At 42.9% G+C, this 23,319-nt stretch overlaps 1 protein-coding gene and 1 long non-coding RNA gene across 5 annotated transcripts in view; one reads left to right on the top strand and one right to left on the bottom strand.

Annotated features, from left to right (window-relative positions):
• Positions 1 to 11,235, bottom strand: part of LOC309541804 — a 38,057-nt gene extending 26,822 nt beyond the window's left edge. The window contains exons 1-2 of the long non-coding RNA XR_014223950.1: positions 11,210 to 11,235; positions 10,277 to 10,389 (exon numbers count right to left, since the gene is read on the bottom strand). This is a non-coding gene — a long non-coding RNA (uncharacterized lncRNA). The remainder of the gene's footprint in view (positions 1 to 10,276; positions 10,390 to 11,209) is intronic.
• Positions 1 to 23,319, top strand: part of COG5 (component of oligomeric golgi complex 5) — a 165,730-nt gene that overhangs the window by 133,341 nt on the left and 9,070 nt on the right. For 3 of the 4 annotated variants that reach the window (XM_082239602.1, XM_082239603.1, XM_082239604.1), the window contains exons 15-22: positions 8,340 to 8,450; positions 9,946 to 10,008; positions 11,025 to 11,128; positions 13,516 to 13,753; positions 16,784 to 16,860; positions 17,688 to 17,814; positions 18,740 to 18,819; positions 23,003 to 23,132. In XM_082239602.1, coding sequence (XP_082095728.1) covers positions 8,340 to 8,450; positions 9,946 to 10,008; positions 11,025 to 11,128; positions 13,516 to 13,753; positions 16,784 to 16,860; positions 17,688 to 17,814; positions 18,740 to 18,819; positions 23,003 to 23,117 — 915 coding nt within the window. In that variant the 3' untranslated portion in view covers positions 23,118 to 23,132. Of the gene's footprint in view, positions 1 to 8,339; positions 8,451 to 9,945; positions 10,009 to 11,024; positions 11,129 to 13,515; positions 13,754 to 16,783; positions 16,861 to 17,687; positions 17,815 to 18,739; positions 18,820 to 23,002; position 23,319 lie in introns of those variants that run through there. The other variant, XM_082239601.1, reaches the window with a different exon arrangement.

Below are 23,319 nucleotides of genomic sequence, written 5' to 3'. Positions count from 1 at the left end.
CTGTTGATCTAGCCAGGGCCGGCCCATCAATGAATGGGGTGCGTTAGCTGCTTCGGGCAGCACCCAGGAAACGCAGCATCGAGGTGGAAGAGGAAGGAAGCTGCTGCCTCACTGCTGCTTTACATTGTGGGTGAATAGATTTGCTCTTCTCCTAGCCTGTGTATGAGAGCAGCAAGCCCATTGGAGAGCAGCAAGCTATTGCTCCTCTGCTGCCACCGCTTTGTCCAAGTGTCGAGTGCCAGCTCGACATCCGAAGAAATCAGTCTCACACCATGATAGGTTGAAGAAATATGGCTGCTCTGGCTCCGGCTCTCCTAGAGCTACTGCAGCACAGCCTTTATTGTGTGAAGTCAGAAAGATACAAAATACAAGCAAAGCAATTTGTTCTCAGCCAGCAGATAAGGACCATCGCACTAGACCATGCGAGCATCAGGCCATGCTAGTTGACCAATCATTTGGGACAGCACGAGCTATTCACGCGCTGTTCATGCTCCAAGGATGCTTCTAGCTATGAAATCACCCTGCAACAATAAGAACTTTGCTCATGCTCTCATGTACAAGCAATCATTTTCCCACATGCCCTCTTTTCTTGTTTATATTATTAGAGGGACCCTTAATCAGAATCGCATTCCCATTATCTAAGCATTTATATTTTGCAACATAAATTCCCCTTGTAATCCCTGTGGTGGGCCGTGGTCGAAACCACCATGCGATACATTGGGAAATCAAAAAAGGCAAGCATTGAATACAATCAGCACATCATAATAAAATCAACAATACATGCAATTACAATCAATAATATTTTTCTTAACCATAATCCATTAGGCAACCAAGAAAATAACCAGTCCCATGGATCAAAACCTTCAGGTGGATTCAAAGGATTATGGGTTATCATTTGTTCCATATAATCAATAGTAGCGGAGATATTGGTCGATTGATCAGTTATATACATACAACAATGAGAATGAATTAAGGCATAAATTCCACCTTTAGAGGCAAAGATTACATTTAAAGCATAAAAAGTTTATAAAACAACTTCTCTTATTTCTGACATTTCTGTGTTAATCATTTTTAAAGCCAATATAGTAGAATTAAACAAGGCTTCGGTCGAATTTGCCAATCTATGCAAATCACGGTAATTCATCCCTACACCTAAAGAGGGAAAAAGGGATCTAGAGATGGCTGTTCCTGTATAATGAGAAATAGGTGATTATACTTCCCTTCTTTTACGCAAACGAACCTCTGGGAGCTTATCTATTTTATTTATCAGGGGTATCAGTATCATAGAGTGTAGGTTCCAGAAAAGGCAAAAGGGATTTCTTTGTAGGCCTTTGTGCCACAAAATAACCATAAATCAGATTGAAGCAAACATGTAGATTTACTGCTCTTTCTCATCCAGTCGAACCAAACATAAAAATCTCTACACGCAGCTTGTTGTTCATAAGTCATGTAGGTTGTGACATTATTAATTAAAACTTTTGGCCTATCACTCATAGTGGTAACATTAAGAAAACAAGAAGATCCATTAACATACTCATAGGTCCAATTACAATATGGATAATGACCTAAATTTTTTTGCTATTATGATTAAAACGAAAACAATAAGGCACTATTTTTACAAGCGATAAAAAAAACTGGGGGTGAACTTATACGATTATCCTTCATATTATTGCTAATCTTATATGAAGCATTTACTGGAATGCTTGAATACCACCACCAAAAAAAAAACCTCAAAGCTTTTCAAAGCTTTTCAAAATCATTTTTCTCAGCAGCTAAAAGGGCACTAGCCAAGCATATTTTTTTCGCTTCAAGCATATTCCACTTGCTGTAACTAAAAAGATTGCAACAAGGTCGAGAACAGAGCCCATTGTCTTTGCAGTCCTTGTTAAAGAACCATATTGCAACTTGCTTTCTGTCCGGGAACCATGCCAAAGCACAAAAATGAAACAACTGGAACACACTAAAATCCCCTCACCCCTCCCTTGCCAAGAGTCCACAATAGTTCCAAGACAGTCCTCTGTACATGCTCAGGGGAACACATCATAAGGCAGGACTCTTGAGGGAGGAGAAAAAAATATATATCTGGGGGGTAAAATCCAAGTGATGCCAATAAGGATGAGAATGGTAAATTAGTCCAATGGCTGTTTCCGAGCAACCTGCGTGATATTTCGTGGTTCGATTATTGGCATGTAAAAACCACAATCCAGAAGAAGCCCAATGTCTCGAGCTTGAGAAATGGGCAACGAAAAAGATTTCGCCAGAACTTTAGCATTTTGATGAAATACAGAATGACTTTCAAATGGGTCTGAAAACAATGAAAAAATACCATTCTTCAAAGCATGGTCTGCCTGGGCATTACCTTCTGCCAAATACCCAGGGTGGCCAGTGTGAGATCTGAGATGGGCTCATAAAACTGACAAGTTCTAGCTTGTACCAAGTTCTGCAAAGTGTAAAACAATGTAAACAAATTTTGATCAATAGCAGGAGTGATATAAGACAATGGTAAGACATTCAAAAGATTATATACATACTGAGAATCCACAGTGAGATTGAAAGGGATATTAGCAAACTGCTGAAATGCCAAAATTACAGCTGCCAATTCAGCACGTTGTGTTGAGGACTGCTCAGTAGTATACAAACTTTTCCATTCCCCTCCTCTTCCCACACCACCACCCCTCTGGATTTGGTACCATCAGTGAACACAGTAAGGGCGGAGGGTAAGGGTAGGAGGGACAAAGCAGTTCGCAAGACATAACGTAGCCCTGTAAGGAAAGACAAACGAGGGTCTCTAGGAGGATTGTGAATGATATTTCCCAAGAAATCAGCAAAAGCTATTTGAGTAGAAATGGCTGTCATCATCAGATGCTGAAATTCTTCCTGGGAGAAGGGCAGGTACACTGACTGTAAGTCCATTCCAGAGAGGGCAAGGACTCGATGTCGGCCCTTAGCAACAAGGTCCATGACGCTGTTGGGTGTAGCATACACCTTCTGCGGAGGAGTATGAGGCAGGTGAAACCACTCCACAATAGACACAGTCCCAGACTTCTGGCCTGTGGTGTACAATATAGCTGTTTGAAGGAGCGGGCTGGCAAATACTGCAAGTGATAATTGTGCCATGGAAAGAGAAGGAATCCTGTCCACCATACATCTGCGGAGATGGTTGTTCACAGTGGTTAGAGCCTCTTCCATTGCAGAGGTGACTGTGATCTTGTCTGCTGGATCCTTATGTCCTTTAAGGGCAGAAAATAGTGGAGACAAAGTGGAGGTGGGCAGGTCCAAATAACTCTTTATCCGATTCAGCTGTCCAAGAATTTGTTGTAAATCCACCAATCTAAGATAACCAGGAAACTGTAGTTGAGGCGTAACTGGAATGGCTGCAGATGCTGTCAGCTTGTGTCCCAGGTACGTAATGGGTAAAGTCCGCTGGATTTTTCTTTAGCCACTGTCAAGCCAACAGGTTTTATCCTTTACAGGATTTTGGGACACGGCGGAGGACAAGGCCGTGGCTAGCAGGCCGTGGGTAGCAGTGCCAGGCTGAGTGGCAGGCTTTAAGCATATCAGCAATGGCTATATTTGATGTTGCCATTAGAAGGCGCAGTGCTTGCTTACAGTCCTCATTTCCATTAGCGAACGCAAGCTGGCGTACAATCAGTTCTTGTGCTGCCAGGTCCTGAACTAGCCGCTTGAAGGTATTGTACAAGCGATCAACAAATTGTCCATAGGGCTTTGTAGGGCCCTGTCTGATGCTGCCCAATTGGCCATTGCGCTCAGTCTTGTCATCAGGGACAGAGGCCAGAGTCTCTTGGGCTGAGGCTGTGGTGGCTGCCCAATACATAGGATCAAGGGCCAACTGTTGGGCAATGGTAAGAAAATTGCCTCCTCCCGTCAGCCCATCGAGAACATCGGTTTGGGTCAGCATAATGGGGGCTGGGGGTGCAGGAGCAATCACAGGAAAGAGATTTGGAGTATCAAAATCAAAAGGCAGCAACGGAGCAGCAGTACAAAGAGTCTCTTCTTGGAGAGGAGTGGTAGAAGCGGTGCCAGATGCCTTGGGTGGATGAGGTGGAAGAGCGGGGGGTGCTGAATGCGAAGATTCTTGGAGAGGAGTAGTAACGGGAGGCGCAGGAAGTGAAGAATGCGGAGAATGCAGGAAAGGGAGGACAGGAGCCTTTGGTGGTGCATATACAGCAGAAGACGGCAATGCTGGATATATCAAGGGAAAGTCGGCAGGCAAAGGAACAGATGCGGCAGCCAAAAGGAGATTGGCTGGAGTCAAACTTTGCTGTTGAGACTGAAGGTCAGCATCTGAGACGAGAAGGCTGTTGCTGGCCAAAAGAGATTTAAGGTCTTCAGAAAACTTTTCCTGTGGTGCTGATAGAGACGTCCCCATGATTGCAAGAGTTGCAAAAAGAGCAGGGAGCACTTACCGGAGGGATCCACATGGGATGAGTAGGCGCCTTAACCCTGTCCGGGCAGAGTAAGTGCTGATAAGTCCGTAACGTAGTCCAGAATCACACACACACGGGAGCACTCACCAGGGATCCACTACGTGGATGAACGACGCGTCTGCAGCCCTTGCCGGGCGAGGTGAGGCTGAACGTTGTAAAACAGCATGAAGTCCGAGATAAATCACGCACACGCGGTCCGAAAGAGACTGCCCCACAATGTCAGAAGGAAAGGGAGCACTCACCGGGATCCAAAGCGGATGAAAGACGCGTGGTGAGCGCTGAACGATGAGAAACAACGTGAAGTCCGAAGGTAGTCACACGGGGCACCAAATGTCGAGTGCCAGCTCGACATCCGAAGAAATCAGTCTCACACCATGATAGGTTGAAGAAATATGGCTGCTCTGGCTCCGGCTCTCCTAGAGCTACTGCAGCACAGCCTTTATTGTGTGAAGTCAGAAAGATACAAAATACAAGCAAAGCAATTTGTTCTCAGCCAGCAGATTAGGACCATCGCACTAGACCATGCGAGCATCAGGCCATGCTAGTTGACCAATCATTTGGCACAGCACGAGCTATTCACGCGCTGTTCATGCTCCAAGGATGCTTCTAGCTATGAAATCACCCTGCAACAATAAGAACTTTGCTCATGCTCTCATGTACAAGCAATCATTTTCCCACATCCAAGGGCCACATTGACCCTGCCTTGTAAAACAGCACCGCCTTTTCCCTTGATTTCCTCCTCCACTCGGCTTCATATTTCAAACGTTCCTGGATTGCAAATTATTTATTGCGCAGATACTCCACCTTTTAACCCCAGAAATTCAAGTTGATGCACATGGGTTCAACCACTCATCATTTAAAGTAAAGGTAAAGGGACCCTATGACCATTAGGTCCAGTCGTGACCGACTCAGGGGTTGCGGCGCTCATCTCGCTTTATTGGCCGAGGGAGCCGGCGTTTGTCCGCAGACAGCTTCCGAGGTTATGTGGCCAGCATGACTAAGCCGCTTCTGGCAAACCAGAGCAGCGCACAGAAACGCCATTTACCTTCCCGCAGGAGCGGTACCTATTTATCTACTTGCTCTTTGACATGCTTTCGAACTGCTAGGTTGGCAGGAGCAGGGACCGAACAACGGGAGCTCACCCCGTCACAGGGATTTGAACCACCGACCTTCTGATCGGCAAGTCCTAGGCTCTGTGGTTTAACCCACAGTGCCACCTGTGTCCCACTCATCATTTAATTCCCCACAAAAATCCTGTGAGGTGGATCTAAGCAGAGAGAAATACTGGCCAAGGTCTTCCAATGAGCTTCTGACTGGGGATTTGAACTCGGGTCTTTCAGGCCCTAGCCCAGGGCTGGAGTTAACGCTGTGGAGGCCTCTAAGGCAGTCAGAATCTTGTGGGGCCAGGAGCCTAGCAGATTATCTTCTAATATATTTTTTATTTTACCAACCAACAAGATCAAGATGAAATCAATATTATTTTGATGTTTTGTCGCGGGGCCCCTAAAAAGTGTGGGGCCCATAGATAGGTACTCTGCCTATTTGGCAGTCCAGCACTGCCCTAACCCATCATAATTTAAGACCAAACTTATCAACAGTTTCATAAAAACCATTTATAAAATATTGAAATTTTACCTAGATCCTGGTGGCCTAAGCATCCTGCAAGCAGAGTTCATTTTAATAATAATAATAATAATAATAATAATAATAATAATAATAATAATAATAATAATTTATTTATACCCTGCCTATCTCTCTGGGTTTCTGATATAGTCCCCTATTTTCCCTGCAAGCTGTTTCACCTCCCTCCCGAAAGCTGCTCCAGCATTTCTTTCTTCAACATTTGAGCAACTACTGGTGTTTTACTCAAAATATGTGGACCTGGAAACAGATGAAAAGAAAGCATTTGCCTTTGTCTGAAATGAGCTTGACTGCTACTGCAAACGATTTTGCCCGTTCACCAGCCAGGGACTCTACAGCGCCTGGACCTCCTAACGCTTGCATTCCCCACGAAGTCCGTCTCTGCTTCTCAGACTCTTGTCATGAAGAGATTTAATGGTAGAAGATTACTGGAAGAGACGTTAATGAATTTCAGGGTACTGAAATTAGTATCTAGTCTAAGGAATGGTTCTGTTTTGATGCATTGTCTGAGATGCTTAATGGCATTAAATGACTGGCAAATTTAGTGAACTTCCTTTTTTCTTCCTCCCTTTTAAAAACTTGAGCCCCACCTAATTTTCATTGCAAAACTCATTGCAGCGTTCAATTCAGACCGCAAAACAACATCAAAGTCTGCCTAAATCAGATTGAGGTTAACGATGGTCCCTGAAAGGATAATGCTACTGGAAACTGGATGAGTGGATTTTCTTCTTTTTTATCTGACAGAGGTCCTGAGGCTTCTAGCTCTTAACTGTGCTACGTGCCATCTGCATCACAGTATGCTCTGCTAAAATGTGTTTTCTGCTGAAGCAATGTGGAGAATAGAATGAATCAACATTCCTGAAGGTGAAATACCTCCGAGGGAGATTTGTGCATGTCTATTTAGATACTTTCTGTCAGAATTTAATTCCCACCTGAAGGAATGGGTTGGTGTTAGTAAACCCCCGTCAACCATTTTGGAAATGAGGCATGGGGGATGCAGTACTGATAGAGCAATATTTTTATTCACCACAGGTACCTTTTTGTTTTGGAACATAATTTGACAACTGAAAAATTGCTGTGAAATAATATTAAATAATGCTTTTATTTGCTAAAGCTTAGTTTGGGATTTTCCCTGATGTTTCAATGTTGCTACGTTGGGTTTTTTTACTGGTGACCTATTAGGAGGTTGGAACAATGAATGTATCTGTTGCCCATGGTGGGGAATGCTTGAGTCTATTTTTTAATTGTACCAGCCTGGCTGTTTCTCAACTTAACGTTTCCTGGTTGACTGGGCAAGTTCCCTGTGGCATATATAATTGGGTGGCCTCACGCCCTTGATAGATTGTAGTTGCTATTTTTCTTCCTGCTGGCAATATTATGCAGAGATGGTTCTGCCTGAAGTGTGGCAACGTTCTGCATTCTTCCTGTTCCTGTGTAATATCAGCGAAATAAAGTCCTCCGGCTCTTGGGTGTGTCCCTGTGAGGCTTTCAAAGTGCTGCAGCTCCTGAATCTGCTGGGAGAATCTGTCACTTGCTTTCATTGTTTAGATAATAATTTCATGCGCCTGTATAGCTCGTGAGACTAATCCCATGTTAAGAAAATGTGCGGCAAGAAGCAACCCTAAAGGTTGAAATTCAGGAAGTTATTTTCCATAGAAGTAAAAAAAACCAAACAGTTTCAGGACACTTTTGTTGTTGGGTTTGTAATGAGATTGTACTGACACACTGCCCAGTGGTGTTCACAGAAAGGGGGAGGATGTTGGTTTCTATGTGTTGCCACTGTGCAGTCCTTGGAGTCACAAGACTCTGTTTTGCATTCCAGAGATTCCATACTGTTGGAAGTCTCACGGAAGACAGGTGACAGATGCGAAGTTACTGGTTTCCGGTTCCTTTGTTTTCGAGTTGCTCTCTGCTTTCACAGAGAGAGCATGTATATTTCTTTTCTGTCTGCGTAGTTAGCAATAAAAGTCTTAGCATGTAGCTCAAACTTCTCATCTCTTCCCTGTCCCTGTGCTGGATACTCTGCTTAATGGGAACGTGCTTGGAGCCTTATCAAAGGCTCAGGTCGTTAATCACGTCGGAAGAGCTCGGTCGAGCGGAGAGTCCGACAACTTTTTCTGTGCTGAGAATTAAGATAGTGTTAAATGCAACCTGATTTTCCCATTCCATTTTAAGGGGAAGAATTGTATTTATTTGGATTAGTGTACTTAAAAGGAAATAGTTTGCATGACTTGTATGCTTTACTTGCAGCTGTCGACGCAAGGAGAAGCCAGCCAGGTGATTGGGCCGTTAACAGAAGGTCAAAGAAGAAACGTGGCTGTAGTGAATTCATTGTACAGGTTACACCAGTCGGTTCTTAAAGTAAGTGGCAGGGATACTTTAATCATTGTTAAGTTGTGGTTTTAATTCTTCACCACAAATCCTGAATTGAATTGGAGAGAATGTTGTAAACACTTCTGAAATGGTCTCTGTGAATAATGGGCTAGAACCCAGTTTCCCACCCACCAATCTCTCTCTCATAGATTTGCTATGTCTGCCTTCTTTACTGTTTCTTCGCTTATTAGTGCTTTACTCCTAAAGATGCTATCTTTTGAGTTTTCTGTTCATTTAGGAGACTGTAATGGAGTTCAGGATAATACTGTATATGTCCTTGAATTCACTTGCCTAAATTATGAACTGTTGCAGAACATTACAAAAGAACCCCTTAGGGCTTTGTAGGAGAAGTGATACGAGCTCAGATCCAAGCCTTGGTATTTTGGATTCCAAAGCCCCTTTAAACAATCGTCCCCTATGCCGTGTCACAAATTTCATTGGAAAGTCCCCTCCGTTTTGAGACTGCTTTGGCTGCCCTATGGCACTTTTGCCCAACCTGATATGTTCCAGCTGTTGTGGTCCTAGGCAGTCTGGCCACGATCAAGGATGATGCTGAGATGTAATCTACAACATCTGGATGACACTGGGTTGGGAAAAGTTGCCGTATGGAATTGCCACACGGTTTTGAAAAGCACAAACTCAAAGCCCCCCTCAAACGCACAGAACTATCTGGATTTATTTTCAAATGTCAGCCATAGCATTTAAATTAGTGTTTACGTTAGAAGCCATACCTTAAAACCATAAGAAACAAAAACAAATATTTTAAAATCACTGATTTCTATATCCTGTATTCACATTGCAGTGGCAGAGTGTAAATCATTCTCATGAGTTTCGTGTTACCCACTTTGGCATGTTTGTGTTGGTTTACACACACACACACACACACACACACAATAAATAAATCTTGATATGAAATTTGGAAAAGAAATTGTTGGGACCTTACTTGAATGTGAACACTGAACAAGTTAGAAATAGTTATGGAGGAACAGATGGGTTTTTGTGTCACAAGATGTTGGCTCCATAGCTTTTTTTAAAAGGCTGTCAGCCAGGGGGAAAGATATAGAAGTGTTTAGGAGGTGATTTTTTTCAGTTCTGTATTTAAAAATCATGGAGGTCCAAGAGGAACTGTGTGATTAGTGACATTTTGTGGCATTTTATGTATATCATGCAGTTAGTTATCCATGCACAGGTCAGTGTGTGGCTTTCATGGTTGCCAGAGACTATAGAGATTGCCGGGTTCCATTGTGATGGGAGATTCCTTCTCGCTGGCTTAGCCTCTGGAGATCCATAATCAAATAAACAGGATATTTATTTCACACGCTCTGACGCTTGATCCCTGATCTAGAGGGAGGAGGCCCGAGACCAACATTTGCTGGTACCCAGAGCATGGCCAAGGAGGGACCCAGCGATGAGCAGCAGTAAGAAAGCGTTGGCTTCACCAGGGTCTCACTATGTGATTGAGCATCTCTGCATCTCTTTTTAGGTAATATCCTGCCAAAGTGCATTTCCAGCCTCTTCAGAGGAAACTATTAGCACAGCCTTGAAGGTAGGTGAATATTAAAAGTCACGAATATTACATAGATTTGAAACCTGCTGTGCCTCCCCCCCCCCCGCCCCCCACTTTACACTAAGCCACATTCATTTGCTTGCAACATTTGTGGTGGTGTCGTGCAGGAAAACCTATCTATTCATGTTTGTTCTTGAGATAATTTGCTGTCTGTGTTAGGTGAGGATGAATTAGCTAAGTGCTCAACGTTTAGCAGAGGCTCTTAGGCAGCGCTTGAATGATAGCAAGGCAGAGGAAAACTGCCTACCTTTTCACCATTAAAAGTGATGAATCTTCTTTCCTGGTGCTTTCATTTTTCACGTTTAACTTCTCCCTGGAGACAGCTTTCCATTCGCTTTCATCCATGGTCTTCCCAATCCACTGCTTTTCAATGTGTGAATGATGTAGGTTGAAAGAAAAACATTCACCGCCTCTTTTGAAGGATGGAGCGTAGACCTCATTACATTGATCTTTAATTACATATTAAGATAATAGTGGAATATGTTGGCCTGCCCTTCTTTCCAGGAAAAGCCCCTAGTTTCAAACAATATTGTCAGCATAATTTAAAAACTACCACAAGAGGAAGCGTACATATTTGAATGGTGGAACTGGTCAGATACTGGTCAGATACTTCAGTTTGTAGAAAGCTCTTGAAACGGTTGTCACAGCATGTTATACTTGCCTGAAAAATTTGTCCTGTTATAAGTGCCTCTTTTATTGTTGGCCCTTGTTCAGCCACTGCTCCACATAAGGAGTTGGGAAGATTTCGAGTTAAGTTGCACAATACGTTTAACTTTTCATGTATATATAGGTTCAAAATATATTGCACAACACATCTATATAGATATATCTGTATGAATATACAAACTATGTCATGGCACAAAACAGCACTGTTCAAAATTAACTTGACAAAGTTTTCATAATTTATTTATCTCTTGGTATTCATGGACAGCATATTGATGTCTTGTATGGTTTTTTTACTCATTCTTTTTCCTCCTTGGTTATCCTTCTTGTAGACAGTCTATGATTTGATGGGAAACGCTGTGCAACCTTTGCTGAACTCAGTTGGAGACTCAATAGAGGCTATTATCATCACTATGCATCAGGAGGACTTTTCTGGGTAATGGAGTCACTACCTCAGTGTTGTTTTAGACATGTGGACGATACGGACACCATATTGAAAACCCCGGAGATTTATTACCTTGCGGCAAAAGTGCTTGCCTCAGCGGCCAGCCCGTACTGTTAGTGGGCGAAGGAGCAGGACTTCTGGCTGCTGAAATCATTTGTCTGCCTGGAAAGTAAATATGGACAACACTTTTTAAAATGAAATGTGAGAAGAGGATTTTTCCAGTGAGGATTTTTTTAAAAAGCCACTTGTTTTTATTATTTAGTTTTTAACATTTGAAGTTACAGTAGAGAGTGAGAATTGACTGGATGCACAAAATTATTTCTAAGAAATAAATGCTGATTGATCTCTGTTTACATAGAAGCAGGTTTTCAGTTCTCTCTCCCTTCACTGGGTCTTTCAAGCCTGAAAGGTTTTCTTCTACAAAGTTCCCAAGTGCTGATAGGGAGCAGGGATTCCACTTACATTTCTTTTCGTATCACATATATCTGGGTGTGTTGGGGGAACCTGGGCCTTCTCTGAAGGTCTGCTGGACGGGATTAACCATTAAGTAAAATAAGCACATGCTTAAGGCATCAGGGGAATGGGGACAGCACAGATAATGTCCATTGCCAGACTTTTAGCATTAATTTTAGCATTAATGGTTTTAGCATTTTAGCATTAATGGTCACAAATTGCTTAACTGAGCGTTCATTTTCTGACTTGGGGTATATTCAAAAATCCCAACAGAACAACTATGCAACTAGCCAAGCTTGGACACCCTGTCTCTACTAATTATAGAAGCAGATATGCTGCATAAGATTTGTTTTGAGGATCTGATCAAAGACTTTTTAGTTAGGGAAAATAGGAGAACATTTTTCAAATATAAATGAAGTGGAAGTATACAGAAATCAACATTTCCCATCTTCCTGTAGGTTTCATTTCATTTCGAGAAATAAAATTTCATTTTACGGTTTATTATTGTTTACATTTTGAGCTAGATATATATGGGGCACCAAAAAAATTTAAGTGCTAAGGACCTCTAAAGGTCTTAATCCATCTCTGGATTAAGAGGCGAACATCACTTTGCTCAGGTTATTAGTTGAGTTGGCATAAGAGAATCCCACTGCAGGCATTTAAGTCTTCTGTTGAATGAGCCAAGCAGTCTTACTCAGGCTTCCATCCTTGAGTTCTTAGCCTGTTCCCCCCCCCCAATAAAAAAATGTTAGCAGCTTTGCCCTGCATCTTGCCTTGGTGGGCTTGTATGTGGTGCCCCGCAAGACGAATGCCTCGCAAGACGGAAAACTCGCTAGACGAAAGAGTTTTCCGTTTTGGAGGTGCTTCGCAAAACGAATTTCCGATGGGCTTGCTTGGCAAGACGAAAATGTCTTGCGAGTTCCTGCAGGGTTTTTTTTCCTCCCCCCCCCCTTTTCTAAGCCGCTAAGCCGCTTATCAGCTGATCCGATCAGCAGATAAGCTGCTAAAAGCCGTTAATAGCACTAATCCGCTAATCCGTCAATGGGCTTGCTTCGCAAGACAAAAAAACTGCTAGACGAAGAGAATCACAGAACGGATTCTTTTCGTCTTGCGAGGCACCACTGTACTCAGAAGTATAATGCATCCTAGAAATAGAATGCAGGAGCTTCCTGCAGCCAATCAGAAGCCATGCTTTGGTTTCCAAACATTTTGGAAGTCGAACGGAGAGAACATGGACTTCTGAAAAGCGTTTTTGGTTTATTATATATGACTGGAACTTACGTAGGCCCTCAGCCCTTTCTAAAGTGGGGCCACTTTGAATAGAATTGGGGGGGGGAGGTCAATTGCTTGGACCAGAAGACTTCTAATGTGACCTGTTGACTCACTTTCCTGACTAAATCCTCTGAGATATGGATGCTTGAAGTCTGGTCCCCGCTGTTGCCTTGTTACTACTACACCTTGTATCCTGGAGGACTGGTTCTGCCCAGATTGGAGGCATCTGTGCATATAATCTCTGAGCCATTTAAGTCAAGAGCAGACTTAGTGAGGGTTTTGAGGCAGGCTGGACTTTTAACACCACAATATGGATGATGTGGTCTATTATTAGAGAATTATACCAACAGCTGTGCCATTTAAATTTAGAGCTTTTCAGCTTCCGGCTGATGAAAATGCTCCAGACTTGGAGGGGGGAAGAGGAGGAGAAAGCAGCAGTAGAACGGTTCACATTTTCCTTGCAAAACTGCAGTTAACGTGAGGAAAAGGTGTTTCAGACACAGCTTATTCCTGTATAAATATGATGTTGTGATGCATGCAGCCATTGTAGTTGTCTTTCACAGGACAAAGGTGAAGCAGCGCAGTGACGTGGTTAAAGTTGATACAAACATGAAATTAACATTCGTTATCCTCTTTGTTTTTGTTTTTTATAGGTCGCTACCCACTTCAGAAAAGCCCGATGTCCCTTGTTCTCTGTACATGAAAGAACTACAGGGCTTCATCGCGAGAGTCATGAATGACTACTTCAGACACTTTGAATGCTACGACTTTGTCTATGAGAGCACAGAGGCCATTGCCCAGAGAGCAATTGAGCTTTTTATTCGCAATGCCAGCCTGCTAAGGCCTCTCGGCGAAGGCGGAAAAATGCGGCTTGCTGCTGATTTTGCACAGGTAGATAGATGAAAGGGAGACAGTGTTGATTTTATTTCCTCATATGCACCAAACTACACATTGAATTAGAAGTGCTATGCCCCAAGACATACAAACACATGCTGCTTTGCTGTTCCATAAGCTGTTCTCCACCTAAAATTATTTCAATTCTGCGTACATAACAAGCAGGGTCCAGTTATAATGACTGTGATAAATTAGGATTAGTTAGATTTGGTTGGATGTTTTTCAGCTGCCAAAATTGGAGTTTGAGAGCAGAAACCTTGAGGCTGTGGCAGTGTACTGCTGAAAAGAAACCATAGTCTGCATTATGACAGTTACATAGTTTAGAGGGACTGTGGAGAACAACTGAGAGCCAGATTATAAAATTAAATTTAAAAAATGGTGGCAAGTTTCTTCCGTAGAAAGATTAAAAATGGCATTTGTAGGTGCTGGAACTGAGTTCCGGCTGAAGAAAAAGCCCAGGTTGTAACCATAAAATGAGTCTTTCCATTATCTTTCCAAAAACATATTTATTATGTTAGCTCGCTAGCAATCTCTGTGCTCTTGTTCTTTGGGAGGGAATTTTTAAGTAAACCTGTGAATCTCTAGTTTCTTATTCTCCCCCTGCCCATCTCCTACTTTCAATTTTTCTTGCTTTGTTTTGGTTTATTCCTTCTATTTCTCAATAGCCCTCCCATTTCATGACAGTTTCAAGAAAGGTAGCTGGGACTTAGTATTTGGGCATCCTTAAAAATAACCAAAAACATGATTAAAGCCATGTCTTCTTTGACCCTGGGCGACTCATTCGTGAGAGATAATGAAATTCCTAAAGTAAGCTAGAGCCCTGATTTTGATACACAACATAGTCCAAGGCACACCAGTTATTGGAAAATATATATATAAATGTACATTCTGTTTTACATTTGTCCTTGAAACAGTGTAGGGCCAGATACCTATGTTACTTCCAGTACTTTTTTTAAATTTTATGTATACATACATTTGTATTCCACTTGGGATTCTCAGAGAGATTAATACTTAAGAGAATTCCGTCAGCCATACTGAAAATCATAAACCACCAAAACATTAGTGACCAAGATAACAAACTAGGGAAAACCAATAGTTAATAAGAAAATACACACATATTGAAACTCCTGAACAAATTAATAGGTATTTTGGTTCTAAAAAAGATAAAGTTGTGTCTGTTCTGAGGACACATAATGCAGCTACTTCTCTGAAGCTAAGAAAGTCTAGTCACTGCATCGATGGGAGCCTCGTGTTCACTAGCTCAAGTTCCATCATGGAAGAAAGGCAGGATATATATGTACTAAATCACTTTGGTGCCAGGTATCCCTTGCTGGGATGACGTAAAGTAGACAAGGCGCCAACACTGAAAAATGCACAAAACATGCTAAGTGTGGGTTGTAAGATCATCGTATTATGAACTTCCTTCTGTTTTTAAGTTTCTTTTTCCAAATATTTGCATTTGAAGTCTACAGACTATTAGTAACACTGAACTTAAATAAGAAAAGTGTGAAAGGGAGATATTTGTAAGTCTCACCTTAGAAATGGTGGACAGGATGTATATCCAAAAATGTTTAAAGTTACATCCAGGGCACCCTAATCACTGGGGTATTTGACTGTTTTTATATCTAGCAGTCAGAACATTGATGTCTGTAAAGATAGGAACTTGAAAGATATGGGGAAAAGGGGGGGAAATGACTTGTGCTGAATGCCTGGCTCAATTTTCACAATTCCGTCTGGCCTGGAAAGAATTTGCTGGGGTCAGTAAGGTACTCTGAAATGACATTTCCCTGACATTTATACATATCATGAGACATCATCTGGGAATTGTTGTACATTCTGACCTCCTCATTATGAAGAGCTTTGTTGCTGTATAAGAAAGCCAAGTGCGCTAAGGTTACAGTAATTTGGAGTATTTTAGGTTGCAAGTCATATTTTGCACTTTAAAAGCTGTGGAGCTCTGTATGATTAAGAGACTGAAATGTGAACATGATGAAGTCAGAACCGAGGAAGGAAACCCCACAATATTTTTTTCAGTATCTGGCACACACAAAAATACTCTTTTAAGACAAGAGTTGCGAGATTAGTGTAGAGGGGAAAATGGACACGTGTTAACAAGCAAAAATAGTAATCGCATCTCCATTAGTTAGAATAAAAAGATCCACTCTTCATTTGCCAAATGTTTAACCTAGGGACTGTAAGAAATTATATTGTTCTTTTGGGTAGAGTAAAATACAGATAAACCAAAAGGGTTGGTTGTACAGATATACAGTGGTGCCTCGCAAGACGAAATTAATCCGTTCCGCGAGTCTCTTCGTCTAGCTGTTTTTTCGTCTTGCGAAGCAACCCTATTAGCAGCTTAGCGGATTAGTGCTATTAGCGGTTTAGCGGCTATTAAAGGCTTAGCGGCTTAGAAAAAGGGGAGGTGAGCGAAAAAATCGCAAGAGTCGCAAGACTTTTTCGTTTTGCGAAGCAAACCCATAGGGAAATTCGTCTTGCGAAGCGCATCGAAAAACAGAAAACCCTTTCATCTAGCGGGTTTTTCGTCTTGCAAGGCATTCGTCTTGCGGGGCACCACTGTACTCTTCTTTCCAAAAGCCAGTGAAAAAACTCTTTGTGTATGCAGAGGAGATGCTGGTTGTTTATACTACTGTTATTATGTCATCTGGCATAAATGAATAATCTGTGGGCTTTTCTTTCTTGGTATATTCTTAATTTGGCAGTAAAATGAGATTCATTCCTGGTGGTCCTAAAATAGCTGACGATGGTTCTGTTTACATGGTAGCAGCAGTGACATTGGTTTTCCAATTCCATGGCTTCATCCCATGGTTGGAATGGGTCCATTCCATCTAATTGCATGCCCATGGTTGCAGGTTGTTGCCCGATTGTTGCCAGAAATTCTGCTGGTAAAAACTGGTTCTAGTTCATGAAATTTGCTGGCTGAAAATCTGCCTTCCCCAATTCCTGACTGGCTGGTTTGGCCCAGGGCTTTGAATAGCTGACTGAAGTGCAATTCGTTTTCTCTGACAGATGGAGTTAGCAGTCGCTCCCCTCTGCAGACGGCTCTCTGATCTGGGAATATCCTACAGACTCCTAAGATCATTCAGGTATATTGCCTTCAAAATATTTTTCACAGCTGGCACCAGGTAATGAAGAATTTAAATTGTCGCCAATTTATTTGGGTTTTTAATTAAAACCTTCTGGCAGCACCATGTGAAAATTACCAACAAATTAGTGCTTTTTCCTTGAACGTTTTATTCAGAGTCTAACTATAACTTGGGAGAATTTTGTCATGCAAATGTCAGCTAAATTGCACCTTTTTGCTTTTTGTTGTGGATCTCAGTTCTTATGCTGATGAGCTGCAGTTACACTCAGCCCCCTACCCTGATATTAGAGGATTTGAGATGCAGTGTTTTTGTTTAATTAAATAATAAGCTGCTGTTACTACAAACAATCGCTTACCAAATTCCATAATGACGATAAAGCAAAGCGGAAAACAACTGCTGTATGAGAAGGAACAGACTTTTGTTTTTAAGGTGTTGTGTGTGTGTTACTAGAGTGGCATGGATAAAATGAAGCCTTCCTTGGGTTCTGTCCCTTTGTGGGCAGATACTTGTGGGCCCCTTTTGGGGGGGGGGGGCAAAATCAGCTGCAATAGGCAACACTGTTATGGATGGAGGCAAAACATTTGCCAAGAAATGGGAGACTTGAAGAGGCAACCGCAGGTTCAACTCCCATTCCAACCTTGTTTGTGTTTCTGCATTTTCCCATGCAAGTGGACGGCCATCATTCAATCCTATGAGAAAAGGTGAAATACCTGTTGCAATGTGGAATTTAATCCACCACAAGAGGCATTTTCCTAGTAAATTATAGGGAAGCATAATCTTCTTTCCTTTTAACTGTATCATTTTAACTTCTTCTTTATCCCCCGCAGACCAATGCTGTTCCAGACTAGTGAGCATATCATCAATAGCCCGGCCGTGGGAGATATCATTCCATTCAGTACCGTTATTCAGTTCTTATTTACAAGAGCACCACCTGAATTAAAATCCCCGTTCCAGGTAATTACTTTACGCAGCCTTTTCTCACCATATACTCCACCAGTGGCGGAAAACCATTTCTCTCAAATTGCTGCCGCCAATGCGGTTTCGTAGCTATGCTCAAGTTGCAGCTTGTGGGGTTGGTTTTATGAGATCACGGCAGGCCGCAGGCGTTTTCCATCCTGGTTAACTTCTGGAAATCGAATGCTGTCGCAATTCAACAGAGGAAATAATCCGAGATGATACTGTGATCCTGTGGCCCCAGCCAGCCTGGCCAATGTCAGGGATGATGAGAACTCTAGTCTATCAACATGTAGAGCCACATCTTCCTCCCCTCTTGTTTAATCCGTAGTGGAGACTAATTTAATGGCCATTTAATTTATTCTGAGCTATTTTTTTTACATGTCTCCAGAACAATTGCCCAAGCCAAAGTGCAGTGGAGAAGCAACTGTTTTTTTACAGTCCTATGTGGTTGAGTGCTAAACAATCTATGAATTGCTACTGATTACTGTATACGAGGGACGCGGGTGGTGCTGTGGGTTAAACCACAGACCCTAGGGCTTGCCGATCAGAAGGTCAGCGCTTCAAATCCCCGTGGCGGGGTGAGCTCCCGTTGCTGGGTCCCTGCTCCTGCCAACCTAGCAGTTCGAAAGCATGCAGTGCAAGTAGATAAATAGGTACCGCTCCGGCAGGAAGGTAAACGGCGTTTCCATGCGCTGCTCTGGTTCTCCAGAAGTGGCTTAGTCATGCTGGCCACATGACCCGGAAGCTGTATGCCGGCTCCCTCGACCAGTAAAGCGAGATGATCGCCGCAACCCCAGAGATGTCAGGGGTCCCTTTTTTACTGTATACCAACCCATGAAAGGCTGTTGCCATTAACTTTTGCCCAGTATGTGAAAATGTCTAGACATAATATTTATTTGTATTTATTTATTTCCTGTGAAAGAGAGCAGAGTGGACCATTGCACGTTATTCCCGGTGGCTTGATGACCATCCATCTGAGAAGGACAGGCTCATTTTGATACGGTAAAACACTCTTTTTTCCCCAATTAAGTTTCAAAATACTGCAGTATTGCAACTTGGAAACTTTTCTCTTTCTTCCCCGCTGTCCCTGTCTAACCATGTGTGGAAGTGCTTTGGAGTATTCTAAGCAACAACTTCTATTAGGGCTTCTTCAAGACATTTATAGCTGCATTGGTTTCAGGGATTAACTCCAGACCAGCAAGGTAGTCTTTTATTAAACCTTCTTTGGTGCAGAAGCAAGCCAGATTCCAAATTACACAGAATTCTCTTTAGGGAGCTACTCTTATTTCCTACTGCAGGAGAAATTCATCTAATAAAGATGTCATCTTACTTATTTTATAGCTGTTTGGGGATTCAACTACTTGTATCCCTGTGCAGTGCTGGCTCTATGATATGTTTTGAATGATACAGTGCCTCCTGGGCTGTAATCCTAAGAATTGCAGCAGAAACTCTACTTAAATCAGCAGGACTGCTTTCCAAGTTAAGTATGTTTGGGATCAAGTTGTTTGTTTCACTAGAGTGTTTAGAAAACTAAAAAGGGAAGAGAAGGAGCTTGGTGAGCAAGGTATATGGAACAAAATTAGATGAGAGCCAGTGTGGTGTAGTGGTTAAGAGCGGTAGTCTCGTAATCTGGGGAACCGGGTTCGCGTCTCCGCTCCTCCACCTGCAGCTGCTGGGTGACCTTGGGCCAGTCACACTTCTCTGAAGTCTCTCAGCCCCACTCACCTCACAGAGTGTTTGTTGTGGGGGAGGAAGGGAAAGGAGAATGTTAGCCGCTTTGAGACTCCTTCGGGTAGTGATAAAGCAGGATATCAAATCCAAACAAAATTAAAGCACTCTTAATAAGGTAGCAGCTAAAATTAAGAATAAGGGCAGTGATGACTCTTCCTGAATCATGCTGATTTCACAGGATGCAAACACTTAGGAAAAAGAGGAGTACAGTGATACCTCAAGTCACAAACGCCTCAGGTTACAAGCGCTGCTAACCTGGAAGAGTTACCTCGAGTTGAGAACTTTGCCCTAGGATGAGAACGGAAATCGTGTGCTGGCAGCGCAGCAGCAGCAAGAGGCCCCATTAGCGAAAGCACGCCTCTAGTTAAGAACAGTTTCAGGTCAAGAACGGACCTCTGGAACAAATCACCAAAATTTTTGCTCCATAAGACTCACCTGACCATAAGACGCACCTAGTTTTTAGAGGAGGAAAACAAGGGGGGGGGGGAATCTGCGCAGATCGTGTAAGCGACTCTCACTTTTCTTGCTTTAAAGCAAGCAAAGCGAGAGCCGCTTACATGGCTTCTGTCCCACTTTGCTTGCCCATCCCTCCTCCCGCCTCGCTGTAAAAGAGGAGGAGGAGACACTGGGACAGGTGCTCTGCTGGCTTTACAGCGAGGCGGGAGGAGGGAGGGACAGGGGCCTCGCTATAAAGCCAGCAAAGCAAGAGCCTCTGCGGATCTTGCTTTAAAGCAAGAAAAGTGAGAGCTGCGCAGAGCATGTCTTGCTCTGCTTGCTTCACAGCAAGTGACGGACAGGAGCCATGGCTCTGGCTGTGGAGGCATCCCTCAGCTTGTGACTGCAGCGGCATCCGAGGGATCCCTCTGCCGTCCACTGCATTCGCTCCACAAGACGCACAGACATCTCCCCTTACTTTTTAGGAGGAAAAAAGTGTGCCTTATGGAGCACAAAATATGGCAAGTTTGTAACTAAAGGTACCACTCCACTGTATACGTAGGAAATATTAATATTCTTATTCAAGCCTCTGGCAGAGGTTCAAAATAATTTCCAAGTACCTGTCCGGGGCAGGGATTACAACAGTGTTTGTCTGACACTTTTTGTTACATTCCCAAGTGCCCAAGAAGCTTTGCTGTTATTCCTGCGTGCCCAAGTAGGATATGCATTTTTCGTTTCCTTGTGGCGATTGTGCCATCTAGTTAGCTGTGTTCTACTAAACAGGACCACCAGCTAGCAAACTCTTCAGATGAGCTAAACAGTTACTTGGTAGAAACAGAGAGAAACAAGTAGTGGAATGCTGACCATTTTTGAATGTGTGTGGTTCTCCAGTTAGTTGCTGTTGGTCAAAGAAAGGGAGCATGGTAAGCAGTGTGGAGCAAGCTGCCCCTTGAGACTATGCTAAACCTTACATACAGGTGGCATCTCACTCCAATGAGCTCTGCCACCCCTTTGTTGGAGGGGATGTTGGGAAGGAAACTCTCTGTGAGAATGTTCAGGGGTGAGGGAGTTTTGGCATGCCAGCTTTATGGTTTTAGTGATTGTGGTTGCAGAAAAAGTAAATATAGATTCAGGCCTCACCTTGTTCGTGTGTCAGAATAACCCTTTACACCATTCCTTCTCGTAGCTGCCTACATGGTAAAAACATGCTACTGGAAATGTGAGGAGGAGCTTGTCCTAAAGAGATGTTATGTCAGTCTGGCAGCCTTGACTGCGTTACACAGCAATGCGGACTAGCTAAGGGAGACATTAAATTCCAATCTAAGGAAACCTAGATTGGCCGTACCCGAGATACCATTTTGGAGGTATTGGTTGGTCTAACTCATGAGTCGGCAAATTAAGGCCCGCGGGCTGGTTCAGGCCCAATTGCCCTCTGGATCCGGTACATGGGTGGTCCTGGAATCGCCGCTTGGGTCAACGTGATTGTTTGGGCTGCGCCATTTTTTTTTGCAATTTTTTTCAGGCACCATCCCTCCCCCCCTCACACGTGGCGGTGCCTCCTCCCTCCTCCTGGCTTCTCCCCACCCTGCGGAGGGGGCTGGGCTTTGATTGGTGCCAGCCAATCCGAAGCCTTGTCACCTGTGCGCTGAGGTGTGGCTCAGACTTGCCACCCGCCTGCCAGCCTCTCCGCCCATGGCCTCGCTGTGGGCATCGTGATGGGCGCTGGCCCCACACCTGGTGCCCAGGAAAGCTGGCCCGGAAAGGAGAGTTGTTGCCACCACCACCGGCTCCCAACCGCAGAGTGGCGGAGGAGGTAGGAAAACGGGGGATGGGGCGGGGCTGCAGAAAGAGGGGGAAAGAAGCCCCCCTCTGCCGCGTGCATGTAGTCTAGCCTGTCACAAGGTCTGGGGGGGGTGAACCTGCCCCCTTCTAAAACAGTTTGCTGACCCCTGGTCTAACTAAACATGCTTTAACGATGACTTTTCCTAGACTGTTTGCCTATACATGAACCTACTTGGTATATTGTGCATTACAGGATTGGCAGATAGCAAAAGTGGACTAAAATATCTTCAGCTCATAAAATGATTATTTTCTTGCTAGTTTGCCATTATGATTTGTCTTGAGTAGGCTCCTGTTTGAAATGACTTCTCTTAAGTACTGCACTTTCTGACTTGTGCACAATCGTTTTTGTAATCATTTGGATTAAAAGAACAGAGGCTCATACTAGTGTGTTATTCTGTTAAAATGCTTGCTTAAACAGTTGCCACAACTGCCTCCTATCTCCTTTGGATTTCTTGCTTTTCTTTTCATTATCTTTTTCAGTCCACAAAATTGGTTGATTACTTCTTCACTATAGCAGCAAAGATCAGAATGTTACAGAGTCATCTATGTACAATTTTGTACTGGGAGCACAAAGTGCCTCTATTTATGCTGTGTAATATCTGCAACAGTACAGTATGCTGTCAGTGTAGGGAAGGCACAGCATTACCCACTTCAGACAACTCTTATGCAGCCCTTCCTCACAAGCCCGTAGTTCTTGTAACATAGCTGTAATCCTTTTCAGTTGCAAAACCTATGGTGGTCATAGGTTCAGTCCCTTCATTAGTGGCATCCTGGTGGTTACAGACCAAATTGTGTTCAAGCTGCATTTTCAAGTGAGCTGATCCAGTTCAAACGTTCTGCCATAATAATATGGTTGAGAATATAATTATCTTTTAGGTTTTGCATCTTTCTGAATTTTTCTATAGTTTTGCATGATAAAAGAAGTTTATAAATCCATGAATTGAGAAAATATACTGTCTTTAAATGTGTTTTTTAAAGTAAGTTTTTTAAATACAAATTTTCCTAGAGTCATTTCTTTCAGAAATCACAGCTTAATGTGGAAATGGGCTGGAATGGACTTACAAAATAACACGTGCAAAATTAAAAGTGTGATCCATATAGTTTGTTGTTAGAGGCTCACATAAGAAACACTTCCGATTCTAATGAGTATGTTTTTGTTTTTTTTCCCTTTAAACAGAGGTGCGCTGGAAGCTTATGTTCAGTCAGTAAGAAGTAGAGAAGGAAAGGAATTTGCTCCAGTCTATCCCATAATGGTACAACTGCTACAGAAGGCACTGTCTACTCTTCAGTAAAATGTTCTTTGGAAGGTATGGAAACTCCTCTGACATATTTAATTTGTACCAGTAGGGTAATACTTAGAATTAATATAAACAGCACCTGACTTTTGCAAAACCTACCAAGAACTATAAGACGTCAATACTTAAATGTCTGGAAACCAAATGCACTATGCAGTCTTCAGCTTTCCATATATAATAAAAAAACTTTTAAATGCTG

Source organism: Podarcis vaucheri (genome assembly GCF_965113315.1).
Source record: "Podarcis vaucheri genome assembly, chromosome: 10".
In the NCBI taxonomy this organism is placed as follows: Eukaryota; Metazoa; Chordata; class Lepidosauria; order Squamata; family Lacertidae; genus Podarcis; species Podarcis vaucheri.
This window is presented reverse-complemented; position numbering and strand designations above follow the sequence as displayed.